The sequence below is a fragment of the Brachyistius frenatus genome, unplaced genomic scaffold (genome assembly GCF_029030835.1).
Source record: "Brachyistius frenatus isolate BFR_SWC_R1_liver_20210118 unplaced genomic scaffold, ASM2903083v1 Contig_230, whole genome shotgun sequence".
Lineage (NCBI taxonomy): Eukaryota > Metazoa > Chordata > Actinopteri > Embiotocidae > Brachyistius > Brachyistius frenatus.
The window spans coordinates 517,501-535,919 of record NW_027210829.1 but is presented as its reverse complement, the minus strand read 5'-3'; the positions used below and the strand labels follow the sequence as shown (position 1 = coordinate 535,919).

The window sequence follows — 18,419 nt, the reverse complement described above, 5'->3', positions numbered from 1 at the left end:
TGCCGTGTACAGATAAATAGGTCCTCTTTCCTGAGACAATAAGAACATGTTGTGCAACAGATAGACAAACATTCGACAAGTATGATGAGTTCATTATTTTTCCATCAAATATCTTTACCAAATGTTACTTAATCCATCTAATAGTAGTTGAGATATGGAGTCCCATAAGCAATGGCAGTTGCTCTCAATTACAATATGGTTACTCAGTTTCAGTACAGAAAAGTGTGTGAGGTTTTAAAGCACAATACTGTTTTAAGCCATTTACATTTCCTGAGAATATAGGAAAATGTATTAATCTGGTGTTTACCAGACCTGAATTCACCACGTGAATATCAGGGCATGGCCAAATTCAATCGAAGATCGTTTCCAGTCGTTGCATCCAACTGGGCGTAGAGCTCAGGTTCATTTTAAAACTACTGGAGCAGCGTTTAGCCAATCAGCTTTGACCACCATAAGCGCCAAAACTCTACCGCTGCAACTACAGGAAAAAATTAAATGAATAAAAATCGCTTGATTTCAATGTCATCACACGGAACCACCCATATTGTTCACTGATGGGTCTGCCTTTCAGAGTTGCTGAGCAAACGTTAATGTGAATTGGGTTTCCACACTTAAATCAGAATGAAAACTGAAGCTGTGAACACTTGTCGGGTGGAGCCAGGATAGAATTATACACCCTTGTACTGATACACATACAGTATGTGTTAACATAACCATTGCTTAACATTCACATGATCGGTGCTTGAATTTCAGATTATAAATAAAAATGTGCTTTTGATCATACAAAAGAGAAGCAGACATTTGAGAAGATCAATTATTCATCTGAGAAGAATTTATGTTTAAAAATCACCAAATTAAGAGAAAACGGTTGAAAAACTGTCAATAAAATATTTGCATTTTTTTTTAAACTGCTTAAATAAATAGACATAAATAATACAAAGCTCAATAAATAAAACTCTTGGTTAATATGAAAATACCTTTTTAAGTTATTTAACAAACTGTTCCTGAGGTCAATAAGACTTGATTGCTTATTCCATTTAATAAAATCATTCCGTTATTTATTCTATAATTATTTATTTCGCTTTTTTTTTTACATTCGGTTTTACAAAAATGTATCAAATATAGAGAGAAAGGTAGAAAACAACATTGACTTGTAAAAAACACAGTATATCTATATTATCTTAACCTGTTACAAAAACAAACAAAAACTGAAATAAATTTAAACTAAACGTAATAATACAAAGATCTGGTCCAAATGTAAAACTGACATCTATGACACTCAAGAGAAAATGTCACTCTATAATACAATTTCACATATGTTTCTAAATATTTCTCACATGGTTGACTATACAAACAACAAACTCACATCTTGTAGGACCTTCAGTGTGAATGTTGTAATTCGTACCCTAAAACCCTGACATCAGCGTAGATGCTGTCTGCTCCCGCTGCTTTTGCATCCCTCCTTACACTTCGGCCAACTTTCTTCTTCATAAAATTTGGCACAGAATAAACCAAGTCTTCTTCATCTGCCTGTAAAAAAAAATACATGACAAATCATTCTAAAACGATAGATCTCAACATAAAGGTACAAACGCAACATCGCATCTTTAAAACAACTTACCTGCTGACTTTGTCGATCACCAGAGGTTGTTGGAGCATGACTTTGCGCTGCAGCAGCTGCTGGATTATATAAACAAAGTTAAATAGTAAGAACGCACAAAATTTCATTATATACTGCAAATGAAATGTAGACCAATTTAAAAGTGAGGCTTTTTTACCATTGAAGCAATCATACTTGTTTTTCTTAATGGTATAAATCAGTAAGGCTATAACAATCAAACTTAGAGCCAAAGCAGCGCACAGCAGAAACAGAACTGTTGTGGTCCTCTTCAAATCATCAAATGATGAAATGTTGGTTCCTGAAAAAGAGAAGGATCAAACAACAAAAGTTAATGCACAACATAGGACTTTTAATTTGACTCTTGATACTACAAATGCACGTTCAAAACCGATGTATTAAATTTAACTTGGCTTAAATTGAAAGATTAAATCTGAATTTAAAAAAAAAAAATTATATGACAAGTAGGTGGATACCTTCGACGTCCGGCTTCGTCCCGTTTCCGAACAGTATCTCCCCACATGTAGAGACAGCGCAGTAGTAAGTCCCAGCATCAGAGGAGCTGATTTCTCCATTTCTCGAGAAGTTGTAGACACATTTCTGTGGAGAGTCAGCTTCAGGAATACTCTCACATTTACTATCATCACTGTTTCTATAAATATCAACCACACTGGGATGAGATTCGTTTGATCCGACTCTGAACCAGTACACACTGCGATCCGGACACATTTTCTTCTCAGAGTCAGACAGGACTGAACACTGCAGAGTCACAGAGTCTCCCTGATGCACAGGGTCAGATGGAAAGGCCTGAATGGCAGCCGTGATATCAGGATCTGGTCCTTGAAAATGAGGAAGAGTATTTTCTTATTTTTCAATCAATTTAAAATGAATTGCAAGAAGAATGTGTGGTAACTTTTGCGCTTATTTAAAGTCATGAATTATACCAAATTACACCACCAACCTTCCCTATTAAAATTTTGGTTGCAAAATATGAACTTCTGCAAAGTAAAATCTGAGTACCAACGAGGTGAATACATTTACCTTTCACTCTCAGAAAAGTAATATTACGATGTGTAGATTGAAGTTCAAGTACTTCTTCGCAGTAGTAAAAGGCGGTATCACTCAGCCTTGTTTGAGTAATATGTAGAACATATATTCCTGGCTTTTGTTCTGCTGTGATGCGAGGAGTCTTATTAACAGTGGCATGATCAAAGGTGTAAGTCGCTCCGTAGACTTCAGGCAAGTTTCCAGCAACAAGTTTGATCCAAAATAAGTATCCTGATAAGCTAGACTTGCGGCTGCATGTTAGAGTCACATCTTCTCCGACACCGACAGTCTTTGTTATAAAGCTGTGGTCATCTGTGCATCCTGAAAAACACATTTAAAATGATACCTTTAATCAAAAGTAGCTGTAAGATCACAACCATTGAAACACAAGTATAAGCATTCAGTACTTACGACCAAGTGTGAACAGAAGAGCAACGCAAAATACGATCAACATTTTCTGGTTCATCAGAAACAGACAAAGCAATGTGCAACAAAACACACGAGACGGCAGTTAAATTGGATCGCACTGCTGCATCATTACTGTTATTGCACTTTTATCGCATGGGAGGAAAAGATGAACTGGGAGGGTACACATTTAAAACGACCTGATTGGTGGGTCGTGTTGGCTTTTAAGTGTGCCACAAAATAGGAAATGATATTGACCAGATTTTTCCAGTCTGCGTACATGACAGCAGGTGCAGAAAGGTTTTAACATTGTGTCATATATCAAGTGATGTCTTGCTATAAATAACACTCCATACAAATGAAACTAAATACAATGTCGACTTCAGAAAAGAAAATATGACCATTCGTAGCTCAGTCTCTGTTGTGACATACACACACAGGAGGTAAGAGGAAGTTGTGGGCAGTTAAAAATATACAGGCTGACTTTCAAATCACTATATTGCTGCCACAAGGTTCAGAGTCTAATCTGTTTAAAGGAAAATGATGGTTTGTGCTTGTGCAAAGTGATCTTGCAAAAGTTACTATAAGACGGTGAAAACAATTGAAACATAGCAGAAGTGAAACTTAATTTTGTACGCATATTTATTTATTTTATACACTTTATTAATCCCCGAGGGGAAATTTCTTCACTACAGCAGGGGGGCTCTCAGGGGGGAGATGCTGCAGCAGGCTGCCACTAGCGCGGCGCCAGGTAACCTGACCTGAGGTGCATGTTTTTGGATGATGGGAGGAAGCTGGAGAACCCGGAGAGAACCCACGCAAGCACAGGGAGAACATGCAAACTCCGCACAGAAAGGCCCAGGACCGGATTCGAAACCGGAACCTTTTTTTGCTGTGAGGTGACAGTGCTAAATACACTTTCCCTAACTGTGAACAGAAAAGCTAACACCAAATATAATCGACCTATTCTCATTGAGACACCAGAGACGGCAGTCAATTTCGATCGAACTGCAGAATGATGAATCTTAATTTTAATCTGATTTCGTCAAATCAGATAAAACACACGAAATGCGAGGAAACAATTTCAAATCGATCTGACTGGTGTGCCATCATCTTGGCTGTTCAGTGTACACACATTACAGCATGAGCTGTTTGCGACATCTGCACATTGACATTTTCAGTCACTCCACAAAAAAAGCAACTGAACACACCAGCACAAAGTGAATGTTTGAATGTGCCGACAAGATCTGACGGGGATCTTGGGAACAATGTCAACTTAAGTAGTTGTAAGTGCAGGTATCACTCTCACACTAATGCTCACCCTCCAAGAGAAGAGAGGCCGAACAAGAGAAAAAAAAAAAGAAGTTTTTATTTATTAAACAAAGCATCATCCCCTTAAATATGGATTCAATGGGGAAAAAAGGGAGTACCTGTGGTGAACATGCAGCATTTGATGATTAACGCTCAAAGTTTCTTATGTGTTATTTAGTAGCTTTTGCAGTGGCCGCCTCGCCTTCCACCTCAAATGTCTTTGCACACTTTATGTAAACACACTGTTAAATACAAATGGTCTCTTTCTCTTTTCTCTGCTGCCATCTTCTGGCAGAAGGTTGCCTCTTCAGTGAAAATGAAGGTGACAGGTTCATCTAAACAAACCAAAATGTTTGATGACTGGTTCAGCTGGTTAAACTATGGGGGAGCCTTCATTCAAGTGAACTGCATCATTCAATGTTTTCCCCTTTCCTTCTAAATTTTGCAAGTATGATAGTGTTTTGGTGTGGAAGTTTGACCTTTTCCTATTTTAGAGTTTTTATGTACCACTCCCAGCTACTGTCACACCTCGAGCCCTGTGACTTCATTCTGGCCTTCCAACTTTGTAGTCTTTGTATTTTTTTTTTTTTTTTAAACATACACCCTTTGCTTTCTTTATACTGCAGCTATGTTGATTTGACAAAATGGGGCCAAAAAGCAGATCCTTAGAATGGATGCAAATATTTGTTGATCATAGTTCAGTTTCAGTTTTGGCAAAGCTCTGATCCCAGTGAACCGTAAACATTGCTCTGGGTTGAACTGTTTCACAGGCACCAGGGAAGATGACTCAAATACAGACATTAGCAGGACAGGCATAATTAAACTCGTATGGATTGCCAACAAAAAAACAAGCACGCAGGTGACCTGATAGCCGAGTGGTTTGAGCGCGTACCACATGGGGGGAAATGCCTTCACCAGTGAGTCCCCGGTTTAGTTCAAACAAGTTTACAGTCAGCAATAAGAACATATGAACACGGTTAAAAGAACAGATGTTGTCAGGTAGGTTTTTTTTTTTTTCTGTCTTTGATGGGTATTTAACCATTTTTATGCCAGGGCTCACCTTCCCAAGGAGCAAATGTTCCACAACACCACGTTTCCCCCCAAAACATTATTTTGCATAGGCACTGTCACAGCATCCTGGGCTTAGCGCCACTAGTGACTGCTGAAGACTTTTTTTTTTTTTTTTGTTTTTGTTCCTTATACCAAAATAAGAAAACGGTGGAGCCAGCCCATTCTCCCATTCACTCCAAATATGTGACTATTTAGCTGCTAAATGCTCCACTATATTTACAGCCTAGCGGATCATTTGATATATCTCTCATTTGATGCTGGGCAGGTTGCGTATAGTGAACGGTAACTGACTGGTGGCATTGAAAATATATTAATGTACGATCACATATTGCACATGAATGTCTGACAGAACGGACACAGTTGCGAGTTGTCACTGAATTTATTTGGCAAGACACAGAAGTGCACAAAAATCATTGTTCAAAGTGTACAATGTCTCCATCAAAGTGCACAGGAAAGCCTTGTTCACATCTGATCGCAATTTTCCTGGTGCGAGCTTGACCGCGGTACTGACAGTTGGGGTGAGTGGCCGGGCTTTTCAGTGTACAGACAACAATGGCAAAGGGTTTCAGGCTCCTGGTCATCTCTCCAAACCGCTCTCCTGCAGCTCCACAGATGTTTTTGATTGGGTTGGTGGTAGCTAGGATGAAGGTATTGGTCTCCTTACACTGATTGCTGTTGGCTACGGTGATGCCTTTACCTCTTATCACACTGTCGCAGCTGTGCGCATGCATTTTCGCATTAACATGTTGGCTTATGAACTGCCTGTAACGGCGATTGACGTCTGCATCCTGAGAGAGCGCAGTGGTAGAAAGTAGCAGCAAACACACAAATGGGATCTTCATGATTTCCTGGTGAAGAACATGTTCTTTTAGAGAATGCATAGCAAGCATAGAGGAGTACTTTACAACATTTATTGCCATCTTTAATTAAAAAAAAAGAAAAAGAAAATGTAATTTAATTATTCCTTAAATTTAACCGACCACATTAAAACATCAATGTCAAGAAACATTAAGAATCATAATTATGGAAATGCATATTATTATCCGGAGGCTCTGGCTATAGCGACTACATATTGTAAACATTGTGGTCAGCTCATTTTGTAAACATTTTGTAAATAAAACATGATGTATGCCCTATCTACAAAAAACATGTCTCAAAAAAGTTTAAAAAAAAGACACAAAATAATACTGTGGCCAAGATTAAAATAAAAGGTGCTTTTGGGACTTTAGCGTTTCTTTAGAAACCCCTGAAATATAATGAACTATATAAATATTGATAAAAACAAAGTATTATAATTTTAAACTTAATTCATTATTTATGTTTTGCAGACCTGCAGAGAAATGTATAAAATGCAACACCACCATGAATAAACACTCAAACTAAAAGCTGAATAATGAAAACAGACTATTAAGAACAAACCTTTTAAGTGGAACGCAGAATGATTAAGTTCTTTTTTTTTCTTTCCTTTGTCCAGCTCTTGTAGCTAAAAGGGAATTGGGAAACAAAAAGGAAGGTCAAAAGGTTTGTAACAAAATATATCACAAATATCATTTACCTTTATCACGAACACAGCAACAGTGAGCAGTAAAAAGTATCCAGTCTGCTGGATCCTAAATAGGACAAATTTTGAACCTTGACTTTTTGGCACAACAATACAGTGGGAGGGAAGTTTACAGGAAAAGTTGATCAGTTGTGGGAAAAAGTGTCCATTTTGGAAATCAGAATTAGTAACAACACATCCTCTGGAGTATAATCTCAACCAAGTCTGTACACGTTACAGCACGAGCTGCTTCTTTTCTGACATGAGCACGAGTCAATCCCAGCCAGACCCTCTGTTCAAAGAAGTCATCAATAACAACAATACAGCATAAAAAAAAAAAGCAATATTTTTGACCTACAGGCTTAATAGGATTTTAACCCTGAGAGAAATTTCTTTTCTATTGTTTTGAACATGTTCCGGGTTCGATCCCGGGCCAGGGACCTTTCTCTGTGGAGTTTGCATGTTCTCCCTGTGGCTGTGTGGGTTCTCTCCGGGCACTCCGGCTTCCTCCCACCGTTCAAAGACATGCATCTCCGGTTAATTGGTGATTCTATAAAAGTTGCCGTTAGGTGTGAATGAGAGCGTGAATGGTCTTTGTTTCCGTCTGTCTCTATGTGACCCTGTGATAGACTGGCGACCTGTCCAGGGCGTACCCTGCCTTCGCCCAATGTGAGCTGGGATAGGCTCCAGCTCCAGCCACCCACCCCCCTCCCACCCCCGTGACCCTGTTCAGGATAAAGCGGGTATAGATAATGGATGGATGGATTGAACATTTTCTGTTGAAATGCATTTCTTGTGCTCTAAAACAGCATCCAGTTTATATTCACGAAGTTGACAGATTGGGTTTAATACAGAGTAATGATCAGTGTTACTGGGGCAGAAGATTTATCTATATTAAAAAAAAAAAAAAAAATCATCCCCTTAAATTTACACTAATATTTAGCTCATAAATAACATACATTACCACTGAAAGGTTTTGACAAACCTAGTCATTCAAGGGTTTTTCTATAATTCTTTATTATTTTCTACAGTATAAAATCAAACTGAAAATTGGAACTGTTAAATAGTCCACATGGAATTCACAGTTTTTGCAAACTATTTGCAGTATCTCTCTCAACAAACCTCATGATCTACCTGGAATGAATTTGAATTAACAGGTGTGCCCTGTCAAAAATGAATTGTCATTGTATCCCCCCCCCCTTTTGTTATGGCACCTGGTAGCAATGTATTACTACTGACAGAAGATGGCGGTAATGCACCAGAGCTGTTTTTCAACCATCAGTCTCATGTAAACTTTTTTTTCAATTCTAACCTTTAACATCCTGTGGAAAAGAGGTGATGTCTGTTCCGGGTATTAAGTGATCTCCGTTTGGTCACGGGCTGAGAAATGGCCGGCCACGGCTTTTGTTTATCGGTGCAGTTTCTGCATGTGGCTTTGCTCGTTTCCCAACTTCTTGAACAAATGAGGTTGTTGTAGTGTTAAGACTAGAAATATTAAATATTGCATGTCATATTTGAAAATGGGTATGTTTTAAACAAAGAATAATAACCTTTTTTTTTTTAAATTTTATTTTATTTTTTATGAATGTGCTGATAATTAAGTTAATGGGACAAACAGAAGATTACAACAGAGAATTGTAACCGTGTTCCAGCACTCTGACTTTTAACCCGACACTGACACTACAGTATACTGCATAATGTATTTGTACAGAAGTATCCAACACTGGTGGGTACTGTTAAAAATTTAAGTCAAAACCTCGGCTGGCTGATCATTTTTTTTTATTCATGTTAAAGAAAAAAACTACAAAATCGCACGAGACCACCGAGGGATGGCTGCATACCGTTACGTTTGTAACCACCTTAGCAATAGGCATGTGCACAAGGTCAATTTATTCAAAGTATTTGTTTGATGTTTTGTTTTTTGTAGCTTTCTGAGGATTTCCGACAGCTGAAAGTTAGCCGAGTCACTGTTTTTGGTGACTCAACCACAAATTGAGAACTTCTTGAGAACTTTTTTGGAACCACTAACATCCTGTGAAAGGCAGGTGATTTTCTGTTCTGAGAAATTAGTCCTGGCGTTTGGTCAGGTGGGTGAGTATGGTTGACCACACCTGTGTTTCACAGAATAGCTGTACGTGTTTCTCAGGCTGGTGTGAAAGCTTGTACACTTGCGGTGAGGCATAAGGAGACAATCATATTTGATCTTTGAGCATAAATGTGCATTAGTAGTAGAAAGAGATACGATTCACAATCAAACGTTTTTGACCAAAACAATACGAAAGATTTGTTTGCCATCCAAATTATTTTATTTTCAGTTGATATATTTTCACTCAAAAACATGATTTTTAATTGCAGTGCGAGAAATTCACTCTCAAAACTGTATCTTATGCTTGCCTGAAAACAAGTACCTTCGTACTTGCCGAGTTAGATTCGAGTGCATCACAATTGGTCGAACTGACAAGGCCTCACCATATTTTGCGCACTTTTAGAGTAATAAATTGTACCAGTTTACTTTGATGTTAAAACCATTTAGAATCGAGAGTGTTTGTCTCCATCTGGTAAAGTGGTTTCTCTTCCCTTCTCTGAAAGTCAAACATTCCTAAAACAATTATTTTGTTTTACAATTCAAGCAGTGAACAAAGACGGACCCCTTTAACAGGGCTCTACAATCTAGGTTGTAGACAGGATGCAACAGATGAAAAACTGCTGAGTGCAACATTAACCAACCTGTGACCGATGTGACCAACAGCAACCGGTAAGCATATATGGAAGGTTCCAGTGACTCAGTGTCCCCCCCCCCCCCCCCCTCCCATACACACACACACACACACACTCTCCGACCACACTTGACTGATGTGTTGATGAGTGAAGAACACCAAGTATTATTTGCACCAACATGAAAAACTTCTATTCCAGTTCAAAGTTAATTTTTGACCTTTGACACCACTCTATCTATACTTACGGTCTATTTATAAGATGTGCTGGAGCTTTTAATGAAGTCAGACTAATCTCTCTGCAACCGATACAGTTCAACATTATATATGATTCTTGGATGTAATGCACTGTATATAATTGACTTTATATAGCCATCTCTAATGATATTCATAACAACTCTCGTGATCATTGCGTAAAACTTTATTTCAAAACAGACAGAAACGCAAGCGGTCCAGGAGTTTAACAAGAAACTTGTGTACAGCTGTTCAGTCAGGTGTCACAGTGACCAATGTCTTTATCATAGTGCACAGGATAGCCGACACATTTGATAACAATTTTCTTGTTGAGACTTTTACCCCCATACTGACATTTTTTCTTCCCTTTCTTTATCTTTTCGCACACAATGATGTTAAAGGGTTGCAGGCTTTTGGTCATGTTATTCTTGTATGGCTCTCCATTTGTCTCGCAGACAGATTTCACCGTTTTCTCGTCGGCTAGGATGAAGGTGTTGATCTCCTTACACCTTCCTTCGTTGAGCTTCTTGATCTCGGTGTTCATGACCTTGTTACAGTCCCCGACAGTCATCTGCTTTCTGATATGCTGTTTTCTGAACTTCTGGTAGGGATACTCGAGGTTATTGTCCTGAGGGAGAGCGAGAACAGCGGCAGCGAACACCAGCGTGAACAAGCACACAATCCTCATGATTCCCTGGTGAAAAAAGGCAGAAAAAAAAGAAATTGAAACACTGGGGCAGTGAAGGCTGTATTTTGTGGCCTGGTTTTACGGCAGCCAATGCGTGACTGCCGGTAAATCGATCAGTTTGATTGAAATTCGATGACTATTCGATGATTTGCCCTTAAATTTGGTGCGGATATCCATGGCGCCCAGAAGGTGTAGCCTCATTATACAGGAAGTCAAACTTTTGACTTATCAAGTGAAATGTCTTAACATCTACTCTGCGCATTAACAGAAGCCCTGGTAAAGACATTCTTGCTTCCCGCACCATGTATCCTAATGATCTTGGGACTGAATGAAATGTCGTGACAACTATTGGCTGGATTGCCATTCGGTAGTGAAAGCACATTTCGATCTACATTCCTACACACACTCTGAAAATGTGTCCCCTCTAAGAGCCTACATTTCATCAGAGGACAGTGTTGTCCCTTTTGTTCAACATTTTTTATAAAATAAGTAGAGCAAGGTCGAAAAAAAATAATTTTCATACCGAACGTTTTCAAGGAATTTACGAGTCAACCAGTGGCACGAAACAATTGTGTGACTGCAGTTGACAAAAGTTATATTTACAGCAAAATCATGTTTTTATAAGTGAAGAATATGTTTATTCAAAATAAGCTGCAGACTTGCAGTGGAAGCTGCACAGGCAAAAGACACGTACAAAAAAACACAACCACAAAAACCTCTGTGAATACTAACCGACACTGTGACATTAAAGAGAAAGAAATAGAGACAAACCTTCTAAAAGCAGACAGGTGATGACTTCTTTCTTTTCTTCTTATTAGTTCTTGCTGCAAAAACTAAAAACATAATTTGTTATTGCTATGCTGTTTAATAAAATGAAACAACTTTGTAAACTATTGAAAAGCTCTTAAGAACATATTTACCTTTTTATCGCAGACTCTTGTGACAATGAAGCATCTGCAAACTGTTGAATCTTTTATAGGGTTTGGTTCCTGAGCGTGTGAACTCCCCTCCTTCGCATCTTCTGTACATCGTCCAATCATGCATGACCACAACCAGTCTAACACCGAACTCATTATCTGCATACCAATGGTAAAGATTCCTGCTACTCCACTACTACCTGCTATTTTTTTTACAAATTGTACCTCCTCCACCGCTCCCGTTGAATTACAAATTCAAATCAAAGTGAATTTTAAAGTCATCTACTTATTAATCAAATGTTTTGCAACATATTTTCTGCCAAGCAGTGACATACTTTTTTTTATTTTTTCTCAGGGGATCTTTGTAATAGTGAAGTGTATGGTGACATTAAAGAGTGTGCAGTGTAATTCCCATTACGCTTAAACACACGTTTTAAGAATTGCTGCGGTTGATTAAAACAACAATCAAAATACTTGAGCTACATTCTGCACACAATAGTCTTTTCTTTCTTTGCAGTGCTGCCATCTTTTGGCAGGACACAGTTGGCTATTGAAATGAATAAATACAAGTTGAAGTGACAAAGTTTAATAGACCAAGGACTTTTCGAGTAACACAAATTTTAAAATCAGTCACACTAGGCACGAGGCATTGCTTTAAAATTCGATACCTTCACAGAGACCAGTGAATTCATTCTAGAGATGTTTGCATTAGCACCATGTTTTAAGTGTATGATTTGGATGCTGCAGCCTTTGTCCCTGACCCCTAAGAGGCTGTTTCCATTTGGTTATTTCAATCCGGACATGTGCGACCTGGCCAGCAAAAATACAGGTGAAAACACGCTCGGGAAGCATTGAGCAAATCGATCAGAATCTGTTCAGGCCACCTCCGAATGTGGCTTGTGATGCTTAGGCGAGCGCATAGGTCCTGACCGCGTCACCGCCATGCCAATAATCCCGTTAAAGCACAGCCTCTTGTGTAATATTGCAAGTTCCATTGCACTTGATATTCACTGAAAAAGGTTTGAAACTAACAAGTTTTGTGTAATTCATCTGCTCAAAGATAATAAAAAAATAAAAAATAAAAAAAAAGTTTCCCCAAGCTCACCTGAAATTCAATTTTAAAGCTTTTACCTACAAGCCAGTCCAGGTAACAATAAGCAATTCAAGTGTAATGTGGCCACCTCAAGCCTGTACCGCACACAAGCCTAAGACTTTTCTTTCAGTGATGTATCCAGCGATTTCCACCAGAAATTAAAAAAAAAATATTTGTACAACCACAGATCTATTTGTTCCGCATGTTCCACAATTAAAGCACAGAGGGGAGAGTTTGACATCATTTTAAAGAAGTTAAAAGCAAATAATTGCATTTTTGAAGAGCATTTTACAAAGCCTCAACGCTAAAAGCAGAAGCATTCACAGATGAAAAGAATATCAATGCATGTATCAAGAGACATGACTTACACACCTATCTGCATGCACGTTAAAAGACACAACGGTGCCAACAGTGTTCAACCGACTTATTAAAGCGCATTGATAAAACAGCACCGGTTTAAAAATTTTTTTTTTTTTTAAAATGGAATAAATTCTCACAAAATGCTCGCAGCAGAACACATACTTATTCACACACAGACAAAAAAAGTGACTTGACAACCAGCAAATGCAAAACTCCAGCAAAAGCAAACTATTCAGAGCAATAGAGCAGGCAGGTAAATGTACACAGACAGCCACTGCAAACATTTGACCAGCAGACAAACACACATTGAGTTTATGCGACTCACCAGTTTCCATTTGTTTGTAGATGGACTTCCATCTTCAGTCTTGAAAAACTGCAGCTGACATCACTGACCAGCGCGCACTCTTTCAGGCTAAATTGCAGGAACTTTGTTTCACTCATTTAAATAAACTCAAAAAGCGAAGCAAACTTTTATATCTGTGGAGAAAACATGGGTGCAAAACATAATGTGACAAAGGACTTTTTTTTTTTCTTTTTTTTTTTAAATGTCACAGCCGCAGTAGCACCGTAAAAGCGATTCATGAGAGAAAACGCCACTGATGTATAGGGTAGTTCAGTGTAAAATAATACAAATAATCATATTAAATTGATAAAAAGAACAAAAGAGCTTTGGGGGATAAAATAACAATTTAAATAAATCTATGTGACAACAATATGTCCCCAAAATTGGTCTTAAACTTGAGTTCCTTGGCTGCCCTTACAGAAAAAAAAAAAACTAATCCTGTGCTTTCCACATGGGACACTCGTGTGGAAACAGTGGTTTTGTAATGATAATCTGATCTCATTAGCTGAGTTTTAGTTGTTTTAATATAAGAAGGTTAAAGACAAAAAAATGCACTTTGGTTATAAATTACTTAAACCAAAGGCATACTGCAACAAAATGTAACATATATTACAGTTTGCGGCAGAATGTTTTGATGGTGCAATACTCACTTAGTAACTGCGCACCTGCCATTTGGCCATATTTTCCCCAAATATTTGGGTAAGACTGGCTTTGCAGTTTGTGGAGATGAAAAAAATAAAATCTATCCACTATTCACACTGCAAGCGAAAACCGATGTGGGAGATTTTGATGCACAAATTAAGAATTGCAGACGCGTTAATCTCAATCTCAAGAACAGACATGAAAGATCATTATAGTTTGAATGGTAGTTTAATTTTAACATTCAACATAAGTATCAATTATCATCACTCACATAATCATGTTTTTTTTAAACCTAGGACCTATACAATGGAAGTGACTGACTTTACAGTTATTTGTAACGTCAATAACTGTTAAATGAGGTGTTTTATTTTGTTCACAATGAAGAATTAAGCCTTTAGGATCAAGATAAGAGGGCATGGAAAGGGTAAAGAGAAGAAGGGGGAAACAGGTTAAGGATTGAAGAGTTGTGACAACAGGAATGGAAGCAAAGAATGATCAAATGATTAGCCGGAAGGACTGGAGGAAACATTATGAGAATGACATGAGGAAGTCGGGAAATTAGGATGAATGTATATAGATAAGAAGCAAGAAGGCGGATCAGGCAGGAGGAACAGAAGTATGAAAAAAAAAAAAACTGTGACGTTAACAGACAAGGATAACACTGATATGTCGTAAACCAAGAATAGCGGAGCTGCAAATTAACTGCAAAAAGTGTGTCAATACTTTGCACGAGTTGTAAACAAAGCAACAATAAGGTAAACAGTACAGTAGTAGTTACATCATATTCTTTTGCTATGCTTTTAATTGTGTTAGTCGGGCAGTTAAGAAGCGAACTGGTGTTGTGAAGTCTTCTCCAGGTGTGTTGTGGTTCCAGATTCTTTCACGCGACAAAGTTACAGAAGCTGTTTTGACGCAGCAGGCGGACGAGTCGTTACTGTGGAAGTTTGCTGTGATCAGACTGGAGCACTTTGTCTATTGGTCAACAACTGCAAGGCACTTTCTAAACCACCACCCCACACTGTCAGTGATAAAGTTGAAATCATTCACAAAGGATCAAAACGCTTCACCTTTTAACATTTTTTAAAGCACGTGCCTCATTGATTTTTCTTTCATTTGCACTTCAGAGCACATCGCGGTCCAACAGAAAGACCTGCCTTAATTAATATGATGTCTTATAACACTGCATGCATTAATACTGTTTTTCATGGGACTGTATTTTCATCGGACCTTTAGGGGATGGAAGAGCGGGACGTTTATCTCAGCATCCTTTCCTTTGGGAACTAAAGACGACCGTTGCGGACTTTTGATTGTGTTGTCATGGAGACAGGTGTGACTTGTCACACGGGACACAACAATGCCTACATCCATCCAAAATGATGAATCGTTCAGTAGCAGCTGTTGTAAGTATCGCAGCAATACTTTTCCATTTTGAAAAGAGGCACATTTAAAGAGCTTGAACAATTTCAGTCACTCTTTTTTTTTTTTGGACATACTCATCCATTAAGGCAAATCCAGATAACTTTGGTGTATTAACGGCATTTAAACAACTTCAGTCAGAAAGTCATCTTGTGGAGCAAATGCTGAAATTTGAAATTCTCGTACAACATATTTGCTGTTTTTACTCCAGTAGTTTAACGTCTCGCCTTGCTACAGTGATGTAGAAGTGCACTGCAGGGTATGTCAGTACACCGCGCCTTCACTGTTGTTGTAGTAATGGGTGCAACAGAGATTACCTCCAAGCACAACCAGCGACACCCAGCAAGTTACAGTTAAAAGAAAAAAAAAAAAAAAAAAAAATCCTCGTTATGCGAATGGGTGGTTTGATTAAAGACGTCTTCCTGTTTCCACCGGGGCCAATGTTATGAGCTCTCGTGATTCATCAGGGATTGAGTGAGTACGTTTTAAATCTCGGCAGCTAACGAGTGCAGCCAGCACGACGCTGAATTTACAGTCAGATTTTCACCACCGTTGATTTAAATGGGGAATTCCTGATTCATAATAAACAGATGTCAGATTTCCATGTCAAACCCCTATGTGACTCCAGGTCTGGCGTGCAACAGCGAACTCTAACACAATATTACAACAAACTGTTAAATCATCTCTGTGGAAAGAGTCTTTTACATGAGGATGATGTCCATTATATAGTGAAGCAGGTTAGCTAGGCACGTACAGTTCCCTTTTAGCCTCCAAGAGAGAGGGCAACAAAAGACTGCCACCTTTTCCTCGTCGTGGAGTCGACGGGGCGCTTCTTCCTCAGCGCTCCCCTCTCAGTGTCCAAAGCCTCCCACACATCGGCACTCACATTAACATCATGCAAATACACTTAGAAGATATAAAATTCATTGGGTTAGGGTAAATATTTATATAGATTTATACATACATATAAATTCATATACTTTTAAGGCATGTTAATCTATTTTGCTGTGTACTTTTTCTTCTTACAAGGTACAAAATAGCTTTTTTTTTATACTATGTAACACATCATATAATCAACATATTAAAAAAAAAACAACCTCATCAGTCCTTTTATCATCTTTTAGAAAAAAAATTCATAATAAAAATAAGTTCTATGTTTTTTTCTCACTTATATCTTACAATATATTTTCTCTCTGTCAAAAAAACACGCACACATGTCCCATCTTTTTTTTTTTTTTTTCTTTTCGTTTGTGGTTTCTCTCGGCAGCAAATTGGCAGCGGTCAAACAGGATGTGGAAAATCAAAAATCACGCGATGCTGGTGCTGATCGACGTGGAAAGATCGCAGAGCGACCGCCTCGTCGATGCGTAGAATTCAGCAGCACAAAATGGCGGCGGTGAGTGTTGCAAAAACGAACAGACGACCCGCTGTGCCGTTACAACGGGCATTTGGAGCAGCCACATTCAAGAGCGGTCTCCATTTCCTCTGAGTACGAGGCGCCGTCGGAGCAGCGGAACACCACCTTTCTCCGTCTGCTCTTGGTGACGCCGCAGCAAACACCGGAGAGCGCCGAAGCCTGGCAGGATTTGGGACAGTCCATGCGGGGGATCTTGCTGGTGGACGTGCACGTTCTCATGGGTTGGTGCCGCTTCAGCTGCTCCCTCACCATTTCTCCCTGACACGTCAGCTCTGGAGAAGGCGAGACGCGCATAACAACGTTTAGAAAATGACTCGCACGTATCGAATGCCGACGTACAATTATTGATTCCCATCTTTTTTTATTTCGCATCCTTTAAATCTTACCTGTGTCACAGGTGGGCCCGGTGTACCCCGGCTGACAGTGGCAGAAAGGCTCTCCTCCCTCCGACACTCGACACTCTCCACGCGCACAGCGCTTCCCCCTGCAGGCTGGGGGATCTTGCCGTCGGTCACAGTGCTGGTCCTGGTAGCCTTCGTTACACTGGCAGCTGTAAGACTGACCCTTCGGCGCACACAGACCGTGAACACATCTGGAGCGAGACGAAGGGGGAGACCGGGGGACGGACTGGTTAGAGAGGAGTTTGCTGGGGACACTCATGACGTAACAAACGTCACAAACAGGTGGGAGTTCATTGTCTGTGAAATCCAGGGAAACTGAAGCTCACAGAAACTGTACTTCCGTGGATGATCAAAGATGGAGGACACAGAGCTATAACAGCTTCCCCATCGACATAATTCATTGTAACCAATCACAGAATGATGTTTAGGCGCATTCCTGAGCTGATGACAGTTTGAAGTTGTTTTGACGTTCATGATAGTTTGTCAAATCAAACAATGACTTGGAACTGCAATAAATAAATAAACCAATCAATTAAAAGCAACTATCTTTGGCATTTTACAGGAATTAAATTAACGAACTTCGCAAAATGAATTAAGCTGATCAACTAAAAATGACTGCTGGAGCATCAAATAAACCTAGTCATGAATCAGTAGAAGCTCTCATTAATCTGTTAGCTGTGTGTTTATGCAATTAAAAGCACAGCAGATTAAACTACACGCAGAACATGCACATGTCACTCTGAACATCAAGAGCATCGGTTTTTCTGCTGAGTCTCTGTTGTCTTGGCTCACCTGTGTTTCTGACATGGGTTTGTAGTTGTCGTCTCGTCGCACAAAGCCCCGCTGCGTCCGGGAGGACAGTCGCAAGTTACCCCCGTCTCCCCTCCCTCTCTGCAGGCGCCCTGTGCACACACGCTGCAGGTGTGACACCCCGCGAGGATGCCGTCGGCCTGGTGACAGAACAAGACAGGGAGAAAACACTGTTTGAGAAGACGAGAACAAAGTGGGGTGTAAGCTTACAAGCATTTTGCTGTCGCATTAACACTAAAGCCTTCATCAACACAGTGAGTGCAGTGCAAATTTTGCGGCGAAATGGAGCGATAATATCTGTACTTAGCTACAGCTACTACAAGCATAGCTTTGTTGAAAGCGTGCCTGAAAACCCTTATTGCAAAATAAACCTTTTCCACAGTTGCATGAGC

At 39.3% G+C, this 18,419-nt stretch overlaps 2 protein-coding genes across 3 annotated transcripts in view; both read right to left on the bottom strand.

The window, feature by feature from the left end:
* Positions 1-10,196: 10,196 nt before the first annotated feature.
* On the bottom strand, positions 10,197-10,628 carry LOC138633661 (ribonuclease, liver-like). Its single transcript, XM_069720028.1, has one exon. It carries the CDS (start codon positions 10,626-10,628, stop codon positions 10,197-10,199), a length of 432 nt encoding a protein of 143 aa, XP_069576129.1.
* A 3,564-nt stretch (positions 10,629-14,192) lies between these two features.
* The window catches only part of slit3 (slit homolog 3 (Drosophila)), a 256,297-nt gene continuing 252,070 nt past the window's right edge, over positions 14,193-18,419 (bottom strand). For both annotated transcript variants that reach the window (XM_069720029.1, XM_069720030.1), the window contains 3 exons: positions 18,010-18,167; positions 17,203-17,408; positions 14,193-17,088 (listed from right to left, as the gene is read on the bottom strand). In XM_069720029.1, coding sequence (XP_069576130.1) covers positions 16,835-17,088; positions 17,203-17,408; positions 18,010-18,167 — 618 coding nt within the window. In that variant the 3' untranslated portion in view covers positions 14,193-16,834. The remainder of the gene's footprint in view (positions 17,089-17,202; positions 17,409-18,009; positions 18,168-18,419) is intronic.